The sequence below is a fragment of the Engraulis encrasicolus genome, chromosome 2 (assembly GCF_034702125.1).
Source record: "Engraulis encrasicolus isolate BLACKSEA-1 chromosome 2, IST_EnEncr_1.0, whole genome shotgun sequence".
NCBI lineage: Eukaryota > Metazoa > Chordata > Actinopteri > Clupeiformes > Engraulidae > Engraulis > Engraulis encrasicolus.
In genome coordinates, this window is record NC_085858.1 from 41,646,820 (window position 1) to 41,667,295 (window position 20,476).

Consider the following 20,476-nt stretch of genomic DNA (forward strand, 5'->3'; position numbering starts at 1 on the left):
CACACACACACAGAGGCACACTCACATTCAGTGTATAAACACATGCAGACATGCACGTTCACACACACACAAACACACACACACACACACACACACACACACACACACACACACACACACACACACACAGAGGCACACTCACATTCAGTGTATAAACACATGCAGACATGCACGTGCGCACACACACACACACACACACACACACACACACACACACACACACACACACACACACACACACACACACACACACCTCCACCTCCTCCTCCTCCAGTAGCTAGGGGCCTCATGACTCATAGTTTGTGATGTAACAGCCGGCATGAGACCAGATCCACTACACCAGGGGTTCCCAAACTTTACCATGACAAGGCCCCCCATATACCGTTAAATTCCAGCCAAGGCCCCCCATATACCGTTAAATTCCAGCCAAGGCCCCCCATATACCGTTAAATTCCAGCCAAGGCCCCCCATATACCGGTATATTCCAGCAAAAGCCCCCCATATAGCTGTAAATTCCAGCCAAGGCCCCCCATATAGCTGTAAATTCCAGCCAAGGCCCCCCATATACCGTTAAATTCCAGCCAAGGCCAACCATATACCGTTAAATTCCAGCCAAGACCACCCATATACCGCTAAATTCCAGCCAAGGCCACCCATATACCGTTAAATTCCAGCCAAGGCCCCCTTATACTGCTAAATTACAGCCAAGGCCTCCCATATACTGTTAAATTCCAGCCAAGGCCCCCCATATACTGTTAAATTCCAGCCAAGGCCCCCCATATACCGTTAAATTCCAGCCAAGGCCCCCCATATACCGTTAAATTCCAGCCAAGGCCCCCCATATACCGTTAAATTCCAGCCAAGGCCCCCCATATACCGTTAAATTCCAGCCAAGGCCCCCTTTACATGGGTCGTGCTACTATTTTTTTCTGCGCAGCACCCCCTTTCACGACCATGTGTGTGTTTCAGTGTCCCATTGGGATATATAAACTGACTATAATGTTGGTTGCAATAGATTATTATGCAGTTTTTAAATAATGGGAATATTGTTTAGCTGATTGTGTTTTATTTTTGTACACATTAATTCATGAATTATTCATTTTGATGTGCTATACTTTTCCTGACAACCTTCCGCGCACCCCCTAGCATTCATTTGCGGCCCCCCAGGGGTCCCCGGCCCCCACTTTATGTGTGTGTGTGTGTGTGTGTGTGTGTGTGTGTGTGTGTGTGTGTACTACACACAGCTGGGCCTCACAGCTGGGCCCCGCAGCCGGTGGACTTGGAGCTGAACACTCATCTACTCTTTACGTGTACACACACACGCTGGATTCGAAACGGAAGGCAGTTACTCGATGACCCGATGACTCTGTGTGTGTGTGTGTGTGTGTACCGGACATGCGTGGTCTTTCTGATTCATCCTCAACATATCTCTCTGACTTGGCACTCAGCGATCCAGGACATTTACATTGCGTACAGTGTGTGTGTGTGTGTGTGTGTGTGTGTGTGTGTGTGTGTGTGTGTGTGTGTGTGTGTGTGTGTGTGTGTGTGTGTGTGTGTGTGTGTGTGTGTGTGTGTGTGTGTGTGTGTGTGTGTGTGTGTGTGTGTGTGTGTGTGTGTGCGTTTGTGTGTGTGTGTGTGTGTGAATAAGTCATGTGATGTACAGTATGCCGTGTCTCTGTCCACATATGAAGGAGACGGTTACCACGACAACCAACTGATGGGGGAGGAGGATGTAGATCTCTCTCTCTCACTCTCTCTCTCTCTCAGTCACTTTCTGTCTTTCTTCCTCTCTCTCTCTCTTACCATCTATCTTCCTCTCTTCCTCTCTATCTCTCTATTACTCTCTCTCTCTCTCTCTCTCTCTCTCACCCTCTCTTTCTCTCTCTCTCTCTCTCTCTCTCTCTCTCTCTCACACACACATTGCAGCTGATGGTGATGATCATTCTGTTTGTCTTTATCTCTCGTGTCATCTTCTTGTTTCACTTAGAGTTGTTTTCTTCTGTCTGCAGGTATCGACTACAAGACCACCACCATTCTGCTGGACGGCCGACGGGTCAAACTCCAACTCTGGTAGATCGCACATACACGCACGCACGCACGCACTCACGCACGCACACACACACTCACTCACTCACTCACTCACTCACACTCACACACACACCAACACATACACACACTCACACACACAAGCACACAGAGCCACATTCAAGTGAATAAGTACTTCTACATATGTGCTTTCTCTCAGATGACATACTGTATGTGTATGGCATCAACTCCTAGGTGTGTTCCATACTTATAGAAACATCACACTCTGACATCACTGGATAGACTGGTTACCATAGCCACCATCAGCATCTCTGTCTGGGCTGATCACTATAGAAACACCATCACCATCTGATTAGACTGGTTACCATGGCCACCATCTTCATCTCTGTCTGGGCTGGTCACTATAGAAACACCATCACCATCTGATTAGACTGGTTACCATAGCCACCATCAGCATCTTTGACTAGACATGTTACTACAGACACCATCATCACTTCTCTGACTAGACTGGTTACCATAGACACCCTCAGCATCTCTGACTCTGGTTACCATAGACACCATCAGCATCACTAGACTGGTTATCATAGACACCCTCAGCATCACTAGACTGGTTACCATAGACACCATCGGCATCTCTGACTCTGGTTACTCACAAGCAACTCACACGCCTCACAGGGATCTCAAACAACTGTGAATGGAACAAGCTTGGAACTAAGGAAGTGAACATCATATCAGTTCGGTTTTGGCCACTGCACACTTGTTTCTAACTGATTTTGAACTGTAATCAGGACTGTTTGGCTGTATATCTGTAGTGGTGATAGTTAAAAAGTACAACAAAACTATCAGAACGTTGATATCAGTTCATAACAGTGCACAAATTGTCCATAGCCAAATACTGTGAAATGCAACTCAAACGTAATGGGCACAAACAATGACCAAGTTGTGTTGATTTTTACACCTTCGAAACAACAGCATACCACATATTGTCCCACACCTGTAATAAAAAACCTGATGCGAACATGGACACCCAAAGGATTCTGGGTATTTTCTCACGGCAAGGATCCAGCCTTGGAAGTTCTATGAATCAAGAGCGCGGCAATTGGTCAATTTTGAAGTATACTTCACTTTGGAACAGTCCTTGGGGAGTCGCAATGACGTGATATCCTCGAAAAATGGACAATACCCGTCTCTTCTCTTCTCTTCTCTTCTCTTCTCTTCTCTTCTCTTCTCTTCTCTTCTCTTCTCTTCTCTTCTCTTCTCTTCTCCTCTCTTCTCTTCTCTTCTCTTCTCCCCTCTTCTCTTCTCTTCTCTTCTCTTCTCTTCTCTTCTCTTCTCTTCTCTTCTCTTCTCTTCTCTTCTTCTCTCCTCTCCTCTCCTCTCCTCTCTTCTCTTCTCTTCTCCCCTCTTATCTTCTCTTCTCTTCTCTTCTCCCCTCTTCTCTTCTCTTCTCTTCTCTTCTCTTCTCTTCTCTTCTCTTCTCTTCTTCTCTCCTCTCCTCTCCTCTCCTCTCCTCTCCTCTCCTCTCTTCTCTTCTCTTCTCTTCTCTTCTCTTCTCTTCTCTTCTCTTCTCTTCTCTTCGGGCAGCCATGGCATCATGGTTAGGCCTACAACTTGATGGTTGAAGTGCCCTTGAACAAGGCACCTTACCTAACATTACTCCAGGGACTGTAACCAATGCCCTTTACATAACTGAAAGTTGCTTAGGCAAGGTCGCAAGAGTAAAAGTGTCAGCTAAGTGTAATATAAGTGTAATGTAATCTTTCCTCTCCCCTCCTTTCCTTTATTCTGTGTGCGTGCGTGGGTGCGTGCGTGCATGCGTGTGTGTCTTACAGGGACACGTCTGGCCAGGGAAGGTTCTGCACCATCTTCAGATCGTACTCTCGGGGGGCGCAGGTGTGTAAACCGTCTCTCTCCCCCCCCCCCCACACACACACACACACACATTGCTAACATTGCTCATGTTAGGCCAATCTCAATGTAACACTGTATGCAGTTTCAGATGAACTATGACATCTCTCTCTCTCTCTCTCTATCTGTCTCTGTCCCCATCTCTGTACAGGGTGTAATCCTGGTGTATGACATCACTAATCGCTGGTCGTTTGACGGCATCGACAGGTGGATTAAAGAGATTGATGAGGTAAAATACACATATTAGAAACTAAATATCACATTAAGGCCAGGGGTAGTGTGCGTGTGCGTGTGCGTGTGTGTGTGTGTGCGTGTGCGTGTGTGTGTGTGTGTGTGTGTGTGTGTGTGTGTGCCCGTGTGTGTCTGTGTCTGCGTGTGCGTGTGTGTTTGTGTGTGTTTGCGTGCGTGAGTGAGTGTGTGTGTGTCTGTCCGTGTGTGTGTGCGTGCGTGCTTTTGTGTGTGCGTGCGTGCTTTCGTGTGTGCGTGCATGTGTGTGTGTGTGCCAGTGTGTGTGCCTGTCTGTGCCTGTGTGTGTGTGTGTGTGTGTGTGTGTGTGTGTGTGTGTGTGTGTGTGTGTGTGTGTGTGTGTGTGTGTTCGTGTGTGCGTGAGTGTGTGTATGTGTGTGTGGGCGTGTAGGCAAAACGCATGTGTATATCCACACATAATTGTCTTGGGAAAGGTCATACATAGTTTAGTCAGGGACCCAAACCCTCAAAAGTGCTTTAAAATGGGAGGAACCTGACACGGCGCGTTATACTTTTATTTTGTAATTTTTTTGATAGTTCTATCCCTTAGGACAAATAATTAGAGGGTCTGCTCGGTCAGAAATATCGCGAAAAAAAGTTGTGCCTATTTTAATGTATGTACCCTTCATTTTTCGAGAGAAATTTCTGAAAAATGAAAAATGACCTGAAATCCTTGGTGGTTTGGTTAAGCTGTCCAAAAAGGCTTGCCTGGTACACAGGACACAACTACTGACTATATTCAATAAAGAAAATATTGTTAAACCACATTTGAACATGATTTTGGCTCATTTTTATGTCATAAAATTAGGCGTTTTTTCACTTTTTTGCTATATTTTCAACTTTTCTTCTTTGGCAATCAAGTTTTTCTCCAAGGTTTGACATCAGACAATATGCCATTCTTTTTAGTACGCAGTATAGTGATACCACAGCAAAAACTATGAAAATACAACCAAAATCAATGGATCTGTGGGGACTTGAACTCTAGTTGGTGATCAACAGGCCCAGAAAGTCAATAGAAATTCAGGCTACAATTAAAATGCTGAAAGGCATGCTGAATACTGAGCAATATGACATACCCACCCACCCACACACCCACCCACACACACACAATCTGGGGATCCTTCAATGATGTTCACCCCAGGTGACACCCTGCACACCTGAACATACCCCACACATACATAGGCCTAACTTACTTCCTGGATGTGACGCAGTGAGCTACTTACACAGAAGGGGGAAAAGCAGGCCTACACAACTACCATTAAACACCTAACAGACCTGCCACTCTGCAGTATGGTCACCCTCTGGAAAGCCAATATTTTCAGGAATAACATAACCCATTTCAGTTTGCATACAGGGCAAACTGCTCTACACAGGACACCATCACCAGTATGCTTCATACTACTGGAGAACATGAAGCTGAGGAACACATATGCACAATTTTGGATTACAGTTCAACCTTCAGCACCATCCAGCCTCAGAGTCTTTGTTCTAAACCCCACTGACCAACCATCATGTACTGTGGATTTCCTCTCTAACTGCTCCCTCTTGCTATCAACACCAGCACACTGCAAGGGCGTTAGCTAAGCCCTCTACTCTACACCCTGTTCACCCACAACTGCCTCTTTCTCCTCATTCGCTAACATAATGTCACACTAATTATGAATGAAGACAAGACAGACTACAGGAACAAGACAGAACATCTGCCGTCATGGTGTAAAAACAACAGCTCTGTCCTGGAGCCTAAAAACAACAAGGGAATCATTGTGGACTTTCACAAAAACAACAAGGGAATCATTGTGGACTTTCACAAAAACAATCACAAACCCATGTAGTGGTGACTCGTAGGTGGTGGAGACGGTCAGCATCTTTAAATCCCTGGAGGACACTGCAGCTGAAGACCTGTCCTGGAGTATTCACATAGGCTCAGTGGTCAGTAAGGCCCAACTATGTGCCTTCTACCTGAATCTCAGTGTCTCTTCTACCAGAGATTAGTACTATCTACTACCACACGCACTGTCAGGATGTGGACACCAGAAGCAGAAGGAGCGCTGAGATACTGCTTTGAGTCCACTGAATGTTCTGTTCTGCAGTACAGCGAAAACGTAGGAGGAGATAATTTCATTGCTGACTATCTCAACCTCTGCATGGAGGAGTTCCCAGTAGTTTGGTAAAACGTTTAGCCTACTGGTACTCTAACCAACATGTGCATGTTAAATGGGCGAACATCCTATCTACACGTTTTAATGTCAGCAACAGGGTACGACAGAGGGGAATTTTATCTCCTTATTTAATGCTTATATCGATTACCTGTCTAGGTATTCCAAACAGGTGGTATAGTTGGTGATGATTAATCACTTGTTATATGCAGCCAACCATACCATTCTATCTCCAATTAACAGTTGGTTCCAACAGCTCCTTTATATTTGTTATGATTATGGGGTAGTCTGACATTAATAATAATGATAGGAAGAGTGTGATAATGTAACACAGTTTCCTCCTTTCCGTCTATCTAACAGCTAGGTAGCAAATACCACAACATATCTGTGTTGCATGATACTGAATGCATGATGCTGAATGATACACTGGAGGCTGATGCCAACGTGAGCAGGGAAGAGTGTGATATTTCCAAGCCATTATGCTGGCTATTCCATCCCTGCACTACAAAAGTTACATAAGTTAACCTATTTCAAACTGATACCACAATTAGTTGATCCAGGTCAAAGAGGGACATGTCTGTGCACACTGGGAACACTGGTATAAGGTCCTTCCCTGTTTATATGTATGTACTGTATATGAAGTGTGCTGTAGTGAAATATTGATGTACTGTGTATTTTACAGTACATATTGATGTACTGTGTATTTTGGGCCTCAAACCTGTAATATTTAAAACATGTGCAAAAGAGGTAGCTGAGCCACAGCAACACATCGTCAACAAGAGTGTATAAATGATTAAGGCGCTATAGATTGTACCTACAGTAGAAGACCTCATCCCTCATACCAGTCCCCAAAAAGCCACACCCCAATGATTACAGACCAGCTGCTCACATAATGAAGACATCTGACTGAGTACTGCTGCTCTACACAAAGAAAACCCAGGTTCGCCATGCATTGGATTCCATACAGTTAGTTTACCAGGAGAATGTGGGAGTTGTGGATGTTATCCTGTAAGTTACTACTACATAGGGCACATTCTCACTTGGACAAAGGAGACAGTGTTAGTGTGACAGTGTAGGTAGGTAGTGTAGGTAGTGACAGTGTGAGAATAATGCTCTTTGATTTCTCCAGTAGTGCCTCCAACATACAGCCACTCTTGCTGAGAGACACGCTTCTGCAGATGGTGGATACAGAATTGTGGTCAGCAGCACTGGAGTGCCACAAAGAATGGTGTTCTCCTTGGTATTGTTCATTCTATACCTACTTTTGCTACAGCACTTATACCTACCAGATGCAAGTTTCCATAATGACACTGCAATTGTGAGGTGGATCAAGGGTGGGCTGGAGGGGGAGTACAGGCGACAGGTGGATAACTTTAGGAGAACCACCCCTCCACACTATAAGAGAGGGGTCTACACAGTGTGGCCTAAAACATCAGCATCAAAAAGGTCTCACACACTGTTATGTTGTATGACTGCCCTTTTCTTTGATTATGATACAAATTTGGTGTTGTACTGTCTTAATAAACTTCTACAAAGTCTGGACTTACTTTCACCAAGTTTTCACCAATACAAGATCTTATATGGATGATGGTAGAGTCTGGGCACTATGCCACGCCTTGTCCAGGATATCCCAAAGATTCTCAGTGAGGAGGTCTAGACTTTGTGGTGGACAATCCATGTGTACCAATGATGTCTCATTAAAATGTGAGCCTGATGAATATGCCTGTATTTAAAAATATATATAGAACTAGAAATGCATTCTCACAGAAAATGCTGGAAGCGGGCTTGCCTTTTGGGGCAGAGATGAAAAAAAGTACTATTGAGAAAACAAAGCTAAAAGAAATGTTGGGAAAAATCCATCCACCCAGTCAGAAGTTATGGGCCAAACAATTCAGCCATCTTGGATTCAGCCATCTTGAAAGTGCTGTAGCTCTGCGTTTTGGGGATATACTAAATGACATACATGGTATTTTAAGTTGGCTAAGGAACACTGCATATGATATAATTTTGAAAATCGACATGGCTTCGAGCGGGATTAGAACTCAAAACCTCCATATCTGTAATCCAACCCCTTTGCCATTGATATTAAATGACATACGATACATGATATTTGAAGTTGGCTAAGGAACACTGCATATGATATCATTTTGAAAATCAACATGGCTTCGACTGGGGTTCGAACCTCCAACCCCATATCCTAATTCAGCACATTTGCCATTCATACTAAATGACATACATGGCATTTTAAGTTGGCCAAGGAACACTGCATATGATATACTTTGAAAATCAACATGGCTTTGACTGGGATTCGAACCCCCAACCTCCATATCTGTAATCCAGCACATTTGCCATGCATACTAAATGACATACATGGCACTTTAAGTTGGCCAAGGAACACTGCATATGATGTAATTTTGAAAATCAACATGGCTTTGACTGGGTTTCGAACCCCCAACCTCAATATCTGTAATTCAGCACATTTGCCATCCATACTAAATGATATACATGTATGGCATTTTAAGTCGGCCAAGGAACGCTGCATATGATATAATTTAGAAAATCAACATTGCTTCATGTGGGTTTCGAACCCTCAACCTCCATATCTCTAATGCAGCAGCATGCATTACCACTAAGCCAAGCAGCTAATTGTCATGCATAGTCCAGCAAGACTATATTACATTGCATTGCAGAGCTGAACAATGGACTTCTAGAATGCTTGCTTGCACCTGCTCGTTAAGAATGGAATCTTGAGACAGTGACAGTTGAAATGGAATCCTTCACTGGCTGCACCTGTTGTGATTGACTGAAAGACAGTTAGTATTGAGCCTTTAACAGGGGAGAAAATGAGAATGAGTTTTTTGTCTTTACAACATCGTTTGTAAAAAAACTAAAAGGAGTTGGCACGTGTCCTTTTCACAGATCGGAGTCCATGCTTGTGATGTTTCTAACAGTCTTTGAATGAAGTTTATAGGTTAAATTTTTCAGGCACAAATGGACCTCCGTGTGGGACATGCGCTGATCTCTTGAAAAATGCACTTTTCCAAAGACTGGGATTCTCCATAGAGCCAGGTCTGTTTTTTTTTACAAACCTGCCATTTAAAAAGTATTGGGAGTTGGGAGATGAAACTTTCACAATTTGGAGACATCCCATAGAGCTCGCTAACAACGCGTCAACTAAACTTCTAGGTGAAAGTGTTGATGTTTTATGACCGAAAAAGCCTTCTACACTCTAATCTCTAGAGTGGCGGAACTTTGGTTCATGAAGGTTCCACCATAGTTTTCAATGGAGACCCAGGCTTTCACAAAATCGCCAAAAACGGGAAAACGACAAGAGACACGGAGAAGCCTATAACGAGACGCGATCTCCAAGCCGAGCCGGTCGTTTTAGTGTTTGAACGGTGTCTCTATCTCGAAAGGCCTAGGAGGAGATCCATTTTCTATTTTGCTGCTGCCCTGCACAAGAACGATAATAAGAAACAGGACTTAGAGATTACTATAATCGGGCCTTGCTCTGCAAGAGCTCTGCTCTTGCTCCGCAAGCCCGCTTAATTACATATTGATTCAGCTTTCCTCATTCTTAGACAGGAAACAGGAAACTAGACCTGTCACCAAATATTTCAGCGATTATTTTGAACCCCTCAAACAGACTAGCATATTTTACATGACATTATATGGTCTTTTGTTTAAAGAAGTTTTAAGAAGTTAAAAACGAGTTGTTGCACCTATTGGTTCAGGGAACATAATTGGTATTAGAGTTTAGATCTCAATCTCATTCAGAATCTTGAGTTTGGTTGGAGAAAGCTTAATACAGTGTTCAAATTCTACCATCACACAATACCTTGGTGAAAACTTAAAGCAACATTGGATGGAAAAAGTCCAGATATTGCAGATTGAGTGTGACCTCATAGTATGCACCATATGCATTTGTGCCTGCTTGAATATGATAGGCCTACATATTCTTATGGTAACACCACCCTCTCCTATACCAAGACTGGAAGATGAGGACCCACAACTTTCAAGCCAGAAGTGAGCTATTTCTGGTAATGAATGGACATTTTATCACTAGAACCTCATCTCCATGACATACTGCTGTATGTGCGATATGATGTGTATTACAGTATGTGTGTGATTGTGTGAACTGACTTATAGTTAAATGTGTGTTATATGTTAAATATGTTGTGCAATAATATGTACAGTATTGTGTTTTTCATATCTATTTATGTATGCTGCTCAATACCTTAATTTCCTTCAGGATTAAAACAATGTGTACTCCACAGTGTATTTTTCACAATTTTGAGAGTAGTCTCTAGGCTTTCCTCTGGTATACTGTGCCTGCAGATGGCAGAAGGTACGCTGGGTGTCCAATGGTAGTTGTTAACGTCTGCCATCTCCCCCTTCTGTGAAAATAGCTCACTGTCAAATCCACAAAGTTGTTAAGTATATACAGGTGATGTACGGTACTGTACATAGTAGGCCTACATATGTACGTTGTGGGGGGTGCAAATCATTGTATGATGCCCAGATTACTGTGTGTGTGTGTGTGTGTGTGTGTGTGTGTGTGTGTGTGTGTGTGTCTGTGTCTGTGTGTCTGTGTGTGTGTGCACGTGAGGATGTATGTCATATTGTGAAGTATTCAGTGTGCTTTTCAGCATTTTGATTGTAGCCGGAAAGTCTATTGAGTTTCTGGGCCTATTGATCACAAACTAGAGTTGAAGTCACACAGATCCATCGATTTTGGTTGTATTTTTATAGTTTTTGCTATGGAATCAGTATAGTGCTTAATAAAAAGAATGGCATATTGTTTGGTGTCAAACCTTGACAAAAAACCTGATTGCAGATGAAGAAAAGTCTAAAATATAGCAAAAAAGGGGAAAAAAACGCCTATTTTTATGGCATAAAATTGAGACAAAATCATGTTCAAATGTGGTTTAACAATATTTTCTTAATTGAGTGTAGTTAGTAGTTGTGTCCTGTGCACTAGGAAAGTCTTTTTTGACAGCTTACCCAAGCCACCAAGGATTTCAGGTTACTTTTCATTTTTCAGAAATTTATCTCGAAAAATGAAGGGTACATGCATTAAAATAGGCACAACTTTTTTTCGCGATATTTCCGACCGAGCAGACCCTCCAATTATTTGTCCAAAGGGATAGAACTATCAAAAAAATCACAAATAAAAAGTATAACGCGCCGTGTCAGGTCCAACCCAATTTTGGGACTTTGGGTCCCAGACTAGTTGTAACAAGTTCCCGTTTGCCAAACAGCTTCAGTAGACCTGTGAATAAGTGTTAAATGTGTTTCCAAGGCCAAATGTATCAGCTAAACTGCTGAAATGTAGTACTTTCCAGGGGGTCTTCATGACCGCATTTCAGAAAAAAGATGTTCTAACCCCTGTAAGTCCTTGGCAGTACATCACAAAATCTTCCTGTCACTTCCTGTGGATTCTACAGAGTCTCTACGTTCAAATGGTACCAGCCACTTCATGATAGGTCAAAGTATGCAGACACAGGAACCATTTAAGTAGACGTTGTGCAAAACCTTAAAAAAGCTCAAAAATGTTTTTTTAGCATGGTTTTAAAAAAACATGAAAATCATGAACAACCATGATCCATGGTTAGTCAGGAACCAAGGTTTTCATGGTTACCCAAATAAAACATAGACCATGTACGTGTGTGTTATGTATCCCAGCATGCCCCAGGTGTTCCTAAGATCCTGGTCGGCAACCGTCTACACCTGGCGTACAAGCGTCAGGTGACCACGGAGCATGCCCAGATGTACGCGGAGCGGCTGGGCGTGACGTTCTTCGAGGTCAGCCCTCTCTGCAACTTCAACATCACAGAGTCCTTCACCGAGCTGGCACGCATAGTGTTGACCAGGCACGGCATGCAGAGATTATGGAGACCAAGCAAAGGTGAGATACACACACACACGCACACACACACACAGTTTGATTCGTTTATTTGGGAGGACCAATAATTATTGAGAAAACAATACAACAGCGCCCCAAACAATGTTAAATAAACAATAATGTGTCTTTTACATAAAAAACAAAATGATAGTGATCTACAGCCTCTTCAAGGATACAAGTGGCATCTCCTTCTCCATATATGCAAACTGCCTATAACTGCATAGCTAGGTGCTTTGCTTTTTTTCTTATTTAGGCCGGCTATTTGCAGTCCTCTCACACACAGCCTATGAACATGGCCTAGGCTACCATAGATAAGTGCCACCATGGATGTTTTGTTGCCCCTATCTGTCAATACATGAACTATTGTTTGATATTTCACACATTTTTCAGCAAAGCAAGGATCTTAGATACACCTGGGGAATGCTGTGATACGGAACACAGCACAACACACACATACGCGTGCGGGTTCACACACACACACACACACACACACACACACACACACACACACACACACACACACACACACACACACACACACACACACACACACACACACACATAGTGCTCATCAGGTACGGCATGCAGAGAGGTGTCAAAGGTGTCTGATTTTTTTATATATATATTTGAGCACTCATTATACTGTAGTGTGAGGGGCAGCCAAGGCCTAATAAAGGAGATGGACTTTAGATCAGAGGGTTGCATGTATGTGAGATCACAGATAGACACCCGCATCAGAGGATAATGCTTATCAACTTTGGTCATCTCATTTCCTCTCTCTTTGCTGTTGAGACACTAATGTGAAGTGTCTCAAACAGGATGTTTAGAAGTTTTTACGCCCAATACACACATCCCAATACACACACGCGCATACGCACACACACACACACACACACACACACACACACACACACACACACACACACACACACACACACACACACACACACACACACACACACACACACACACACACACCATATTGTCCTCTTCCTCAAATTACAGGTTAAAGTGTGTAGCCATGTACGGTTTGTAGCCATTGTAGCTGCTTACTGCAGAGAAGCCCACAGTGTTTTTGGCATTTTGCCTGTAAGAGACTACGTAACCAATCAGGACTTGGTCATTACCATTTAGGTGGCAATCAGCAAGTTACTCAAAAACTATAATGCAATTCTAATTATATGTTACTGTCTTGTAATTCATTACATTTACAAGATTTGAAATGCAAGACATTGCTACACTACTTTTGCATTACTTTAGTTAACTGAAATTTACTCTTACTTGAGTTTACTCTTGTTAAAATAACTAAATATATTTACAGTGTAAGACTAAAATGTAGCATGACTAAAGGGTAGCATGATCAGCAATAGCTTCTTTCTGACCAACCACACTGAACGCCATTAAAATCTAGTTTATGGTAAAATGTATTGTAACTGTATATTACAATATTACAATGGCTTACTGAGTTGCAGCAAAAAGTTGTGCACTTTATTACTTTTGCAATGCATTACCCATTTCCAACAGTGCTGTGCTAAGGAGATAATGGTGCTTTTGTAATTTAAAAACAGAAATAAAATCAAAACTTGTTTTTAGTATTTATTAGTTTTGTTATTTTTTATTGTCAAATGTCCAGAGAATCATACAGGTGGCAGCCCCACTTAGTCCAGAAGACACTCAGCAACATAATATACAGAAACAACACACAACACAACACTATGTGGATTACACACATTCATTTCACAGCATCAAGACAATCCGATTACAATGATAAGAATCACAAAAGAATTTTATGAAAAATAAAAGTAAAATAAAAGAACATCTCCAAATTATTACGGCAGAGTCACGCACACAGGCGCGAACACAGGCACACACATACACAGGAGAGAACACAGGCACACACATACACAGGCGCGAACACAGGCACACACATACACAGGCGCGAACACAGGCACACACATACACAGGCGCGAACACAGGCACACACATACACAGGCGCGAACACAGGCACACACATACACAGGAGAGAACACAGGCACACACATACACAGGAGAGAACACAGGCACACACATACACAGGCGCGAACACAGGCACACACATACACAGGAGAGAACACAGGCACACACATACACAGGCGCGAACACAGGCACACACATACACAGGAGAGAACACAGGCACACACATACACAGGAGAGAACACAGGCACACACATACACAGGAGAGAACACAGGCACACACATACACAGGCGCGAACACAGGCACACACATACACAGGCGCGAACACAGGCACACACATACACAGGAGAGAACACAGGCACACACATACACAGGCGCGAACACAGGCACACACATACACAGGAGAGAACACAGGCACACACATACACAGGAGAGATTTGTGTTGAAATCAGACACTGTCTTCAGCCTCCTCCTCGTCATCGTCTTCGTCTCCAATGTCCTGCATTTCCATCTCCTGACCACCAGGGGTCAGCGCTCCTCCTCTGCTCCTCAGCTTGAGCCAGATCACAGCAGCCACCAGCCCCAGCAGCACACAGCCCAGCAGTGGACCATACGCCTTGTAGAACGGACTGTGCCCCAAACGTTTCCCTGTACACAAGGCGGATGCTCCCCTCATGACAAACGAAGCGACGAGAGGTGACGCTAAAGGGGTGATATTCTATTACTCTCCATGTGTACAGCCCACTGTTCTCTGCTGTGACGCTGGAGATGTTCAGAGACGTGCTGGAGTTGAACTCAGTCACTCGGCCCACCAGATCCTCAGGCATACGCACGTCATTCACATCATACAAGTCAGCATACGATTTGACAATTGACTCTATGAACAGCATCTGTGGCTGTGGCCCTTTCTGACGGAACCACTGTACCCTCCACAAATGCTTAGAGTCATTTACATATGCATCCATGAAGACACTTTCACCATGAGAGAACATCTCTTTCAGAGGGGAGAATTCAACACAAACTGAAAGGAAGATTTCAGTCATGAATGAATCTGAATTTCCACAACTGTACCACCCAGCATGGTGGTGGGACACAGAGGGAATGATGAGGGAATAGTCTGCAGACTGGCTACCGTTCAGCATGTGCATCACTTCCTGTGGGCGGGTCTGCTTGCTGCTGATTCTGACCTCTCCAGTGGGTGTAGACCAGTGGACGTCCTGTTTTACACGGCAAGGCAGAGTGACATTCTCATTCTCATGACTAGTCATAATTTGGGTAGTAGGTATGAGCAACTGCCGTTTAGCCCGTTGACACTGACCTCCTCTCCACATTGTGCATAAAACTGGACTGTCTAGACCCCTGTTCTTCCACATAATCTCCGACAGTGTGACCACAGAGCTGTTGGGGTCCACCTGCAGCCTGGCTCTCTGGAGTGGCACGAGGGGCTCCAGAGAGGAGCTGGTGTCCAGGACCAGAGTGTAAGAGTCCAGATAATGCCAAACATACAATATACTATCGATTTCATACAGCTGCAGACTGCTGTCATTTCCCTGTGCAGAATCAAACTCACAAATTACAGCACTGCCATTTCTAATGACAGAAGTCCAAGGCAAGTCCACATTACCTTCTGCACAGACAGTGAGACGGTAGACGGTGCTGATTAATGGGCTACTGTGTCCTCTCTCCATTCCCTCCACCCTGTAGTCTCCACTATGGGACATGGCGAGGTTGTTTAATATAAAACCCCAGTATGCTCCTGGGCAGGTGATGTCGTAGCCATCTGGTTGTGGGCTGTCTGGCTGTAAGCAGTTGAACAGAAGTCGATCTCCATCTTCATCAATCCTGTACAGCAACCAGTAATCCAGCCCCATGACATATTTTTCATTGAAAAATACAGCACTTTCTCTTTTAGTCCCAAATGTGAGAATAGGATCAGGGCTAAGGTGGACAGCAGAGATGAAAACCAGCAGCAGAAATGCCCTCATGCACTCTGACCTCTCCATTCTGAACTCTGTGTGTCTTCGCTGTGTTTAGACTTGGTGTGCTGTGAGTCTAGCAGGCAGACTGTGAAGGGAATGTCAATTTAAACTCATCACCAAACGTATTGCAACACCCCAAAGCATAGCTCTGGTCTCAACAGTATCATAAATCTACATCCTTTACAGTCTATCATAAATCTACATCCTTTACAACATCCGTTCTCCCTCCCCCACAGAGCTGTCTACAAGACAAGTCATTGTAAATCAGTCACTTAGAAAGTCAGTAGGCCACAATGCTTTGAAGAGTGATATCTTGACTGTCACAGAGCACATACTACATTTACGGCACAGCATATTTGCTTGCACATACAATTTCTGCCGTTGCCTATAGATATCTCTATCATCTGTCAGGCCATTATGTGTCATATTTGTCTCAATGCACTCTGTGGTGGCATTTGGAATTTCGGTTGGGGGCATTAGGAATTTCCCACTGCCTAGGCTATAGATGAGAGGCTGTATATTATATCAGGGCATTATTCTCACATGCTTTAGGGCAGTCATGGGTAAGCGGTTAGGGCGTCAGACTTGTTGCCGGTTCGACTCCCGACCCGCCAAGTTGGTGGGGGGAGTAATTAACCAGTGCCCTCCCCCATCCTCCTCCATGACTGAGGTACCCTGAGCATGGTACTGCCCCGCTGCACTGCTCCCTTAGGGGCGCCATTGGGGGCTGCCCCCTTGCACGGGTGAGGCATGAATGCAATTTCGTTGTGTGCAGTGTGCAGTGAACACTTGTGTGCTATGGAGTGCTGTGTCACCAGTGCTCGACACTAACTTTTTCGCTTACCAGCCATTTTGGATAGTGGTTTTCCTGACTCACTAGCCATTGGGCCTTTTCACTAGCCATAATTTTCTTAACCATCATAGCAATATAATATAATACAGTATAATATAATATGCTATAGGGCCTAATAATTAGAATTGTTAGGCCTATTAACTGGTCTATGCATGCATGTCATGCAAAGAACAGATTTACTGATCTGAGGAATGGCATAGCCTAGGCCTATAGTATATTTACCATGCAGAAACACCAAGCACAGTGTTGTGGAAGGGCACAAATGTAAGCTACACGAGAGCAAAATATTTTCGTCTTTAATCTGGAGGGACTTCTTCATATCATATAGGCCTAGGCCTATCTGTGGAGGTTGCCGTCCAAATTGATGCGCAAAGTAGATAGCGTAAAGTCATTGCCAAGTTTGCCTGCATGGTCCTCGGTCATGGATGTGGAATAACACCTCCTCTGGAATATTTATGAAAGTATCCACTAGAAAGCACACACAGATGCGGTAACTACAGAAGGGGCTACGACTTCCTTTCATTCCGTTTAATAGTGAGTTGTTTAAAATACAAACGGGCGCAAGGCGAGACGGACACCTGCGAAGGGACATGCAATGGGATGCTTTTGTGCAGTCTGGAAGGCTACTACTGCGCGTTTTTTAAGAACGGTTTGACAGTCGGGAACAACAGCACAAGAAACATGGAGGAATATTAAGGTATGAAGACATAGGCCTACAGGCAAATCAGAAAATAATTTAAACCAAACATTATTAATGCCGCATGTGTCCTTGTCTTATCACTGCGCTAATCAGTCTTGAGACTTTCACTTTTCCTCTCGCTTTGGTCATTTTAATGTCCACTACTACTAAGTATTGTACTAATGACAGATCGCAAAACAGGTCAGTTGAGATGAACTTCGCTACTTTATTTTCACGTGAAGGTTTCCTGTGACATTTCCAAACGCACGCTGATGTCCCGGTAGCTCGCTGTCACTCCTCTTCGCAAGACTAGCTCTATCAGATTCATGGCTTGCGTGAGACACAGGTGACACGTGACACAGGTGCTTCGGGTATTGTAGGCTCGCGAAATCGCATTGTATTGCTTTTGTAGCAAAGACGGTCCGAAGAAAAAAACTACAAAATGCGGTGCCTCGTCATTCAGAATAGTAACGGACCCGCCAGAATGGCTAGTGAACCTTCGGTATCTACTAGCCAACGCCGACTTTCACCCGCATTTGGCTACCTGGCGGGTGTTAGTGTTAAGCCCTGTGTGTCACAATGACAATGGGAGTTGGAGTTTCCCAGTTGGGCTTTCACTTTCACCTTTGATCGTGAAGCATTTTTAGACTATCATGTCAGCATGGACCAGAGTACATTGTGACAAAAAAACCTTCAAAAAAGAGCTCAAAAAGGGCATGTTTTTGTCCAGTAGGACAAAGGGGCAGGTGCTTTAGCACCACCTTGTCCCTGTCTGTGCACACCTGTGACAGGGATATGGGATATGAGAAGGAGGCAGGGAAGTAGAGGAAGGAGTGTTGCCAGATGTACGATAAGTATCGTATTTGTACCATCATTTTGTCCATTTTGTCCTCTGTACGAGTTGTCATTCAGTTCATTTATACTTTTTTCATTTTAAATGAACTGAACGACAATTCCGAAATCATCCTACATCATGTTTTTGTGATCGTATGTAGTAGATGCCTTAAACAACAATTTGAGTCTAATTCCCTCCCAAAAAGCCCTCAAAATCGATAATTTTGAGGTTTTGGTTAGATAATTCAGCATTTCCCATCTGGCAATACCAAGTGGGAGGAGAGAGAGATGTGGAAGGACCAGGACATGTGATGGATTTCACCTAGCAATCACATTCTCAGAGTCTGCGTCCGTATGTGTGTATAATGTGTGTGCATATTGCGTGTGTTGGATTTCATCTGGCATCTAGGAATCACATTCTCAAAGAGTCTGCACCTGTACATGTGTATGTGTGTGTCTGTCCGTGTGTGTGCATTTGTGTGTGCGTTTGTGTTTCGCAATACCTGGCAGAAAGCAGCCAAGACTAGAATAAACATGGTCATTCTCCACATAGCAACCAGAATGACACATACCGGTAGTCTGCAGTACCACCTAGTGGTGAAAAGGCAGAACTGTGCTCAGTGTTTTAACCCTTCATGTGCCAGATGTTTATATTTAACAAATTATATTGAAATGAATGTATGTGAGTGAGAGTTTCATTAGAATGATATCGGACATTCTTGAGGACCCTGTGATGTTACCCCATTGTGTTGTCTTCCCTGGCCAAGTGGCCAACTGGTTAACTAATGGTCTGTCTCCTTCTCTCTCTCTCTCTCTCTCTCTCTCTCTCTCTCTCTCTCTCTCTCTCTCTCTCTCTCTCGCTCTCGCTCTCTTTTTCTCTCTCTCTCTCATCCCCCTCTCCTTCTCTCTCCTTATCTCTCTTCCTCTCACCCCCCTCTTTCTCTCTTCATTTCTCTCTCTCTCTCCTTATCTCTCTCCCTCTCCCCCCCCTCTTTCTCTCTTCATTTCTGTCTCCCCCCGCCTCCATATCTCTCTCCCTCTCATCCCTCTCTCTCTCTCTCTCCAGTCTGCAGGACCTGTGTTGTCGCTCCTTAGAGTTGTGTGCCCCAGTTCACCTGGTTAACTATTGATCTCTCTCTCCTTCCCTCCTTTTCTCTCTCTCTCTCTCTCTCTCTCCAGTTCTGAGTCTTCAGGACCTGTGCTGTCGCTCCATCGTGTCGTGTACGCCCGTCCACCTGGTCGACAAGCTCCCGTTGCCCCGGACGCTGAAGAGTCACCTGAAGTCCTTCTCCATGGCGACGGGGCTGAACGCGCGTATGATGCACGGACGATCCTATTCGTTGGCAGCCGTTACCGCGGGCAACAAGAAGCGCAGCGGAGCCACCAAGAAGAACAAGCTGCTGTTGCGCCCCCCGCTGGCCACGTCGCACTCCTGCAGTCGGACCACCTGCAAGATCTCATAGAGGACACGCATACTAGACACACACACACACACACACCCTCCACTGGCCAAATCGCACTTCTGCAGTCGAACCACCTGCAATATCTCATGGAGGACACACATACTAGACACACACACACACACACTCACACTCACAGACATGCACACACACACCACTGTCCACATCACATTCCTGCATTCTCTCTCTCTCTCTCTCTCTCTCTCTCTCTCTCTCTCTCTCTCTCTCTCTCTCTCTCTCTCTCTCTCTCTCTCTCTCTCTCACACACACACACACACACACACACACACACACACACACACACACACACACACACACACACACACACACACACACACACACACACACACACACACACACCACCTACCAGAATCCCAGCATCAGCACCTGAGCTGCCTCGTTGACACACAGCAGTGACACACACCTGGTGGAAATGACACACACCTGGTGGCAATG

General features: G+C 44.3%; 1 protein-coding gene across 1 annotated transcript in view; it reads left to right on the forward strand.

The window, feature by feature from the left end:
- The window catches only part of rab40b (RAB40B, member RAS oncogene family), a 30,895-nt gene extending 10,688 nt beyond the window's left edge, over positions 1-20,207 (forward strand). The window contains exons 2-6 of the mRNA XM_063215756.1: positions 2,010-2,070; positions 3,879-3,939; positions 4,106-4,183; positions 12,042-12,264; positions 19,740-20,207. Of these exons, the coding sequence (XP_063071826.1) occupies positions 2,010-2,070; positions 3,879-3,939; positions 4,106-4,183; positions 12,042-12,264; positions 19,740-20,023 (707 nt within the window). The 3' untranslated portion in view covers positions 20,024-20,207. The remainder of the gene's footprint in view (positions 1-2,009; positions 2,071-3,878; positions 3,940-4,105; positions 4,184-12,041; positions 12,265-19,739) is intronic.
- Positions 20,208-20,476: the final 269 nt, after the last annotated feature.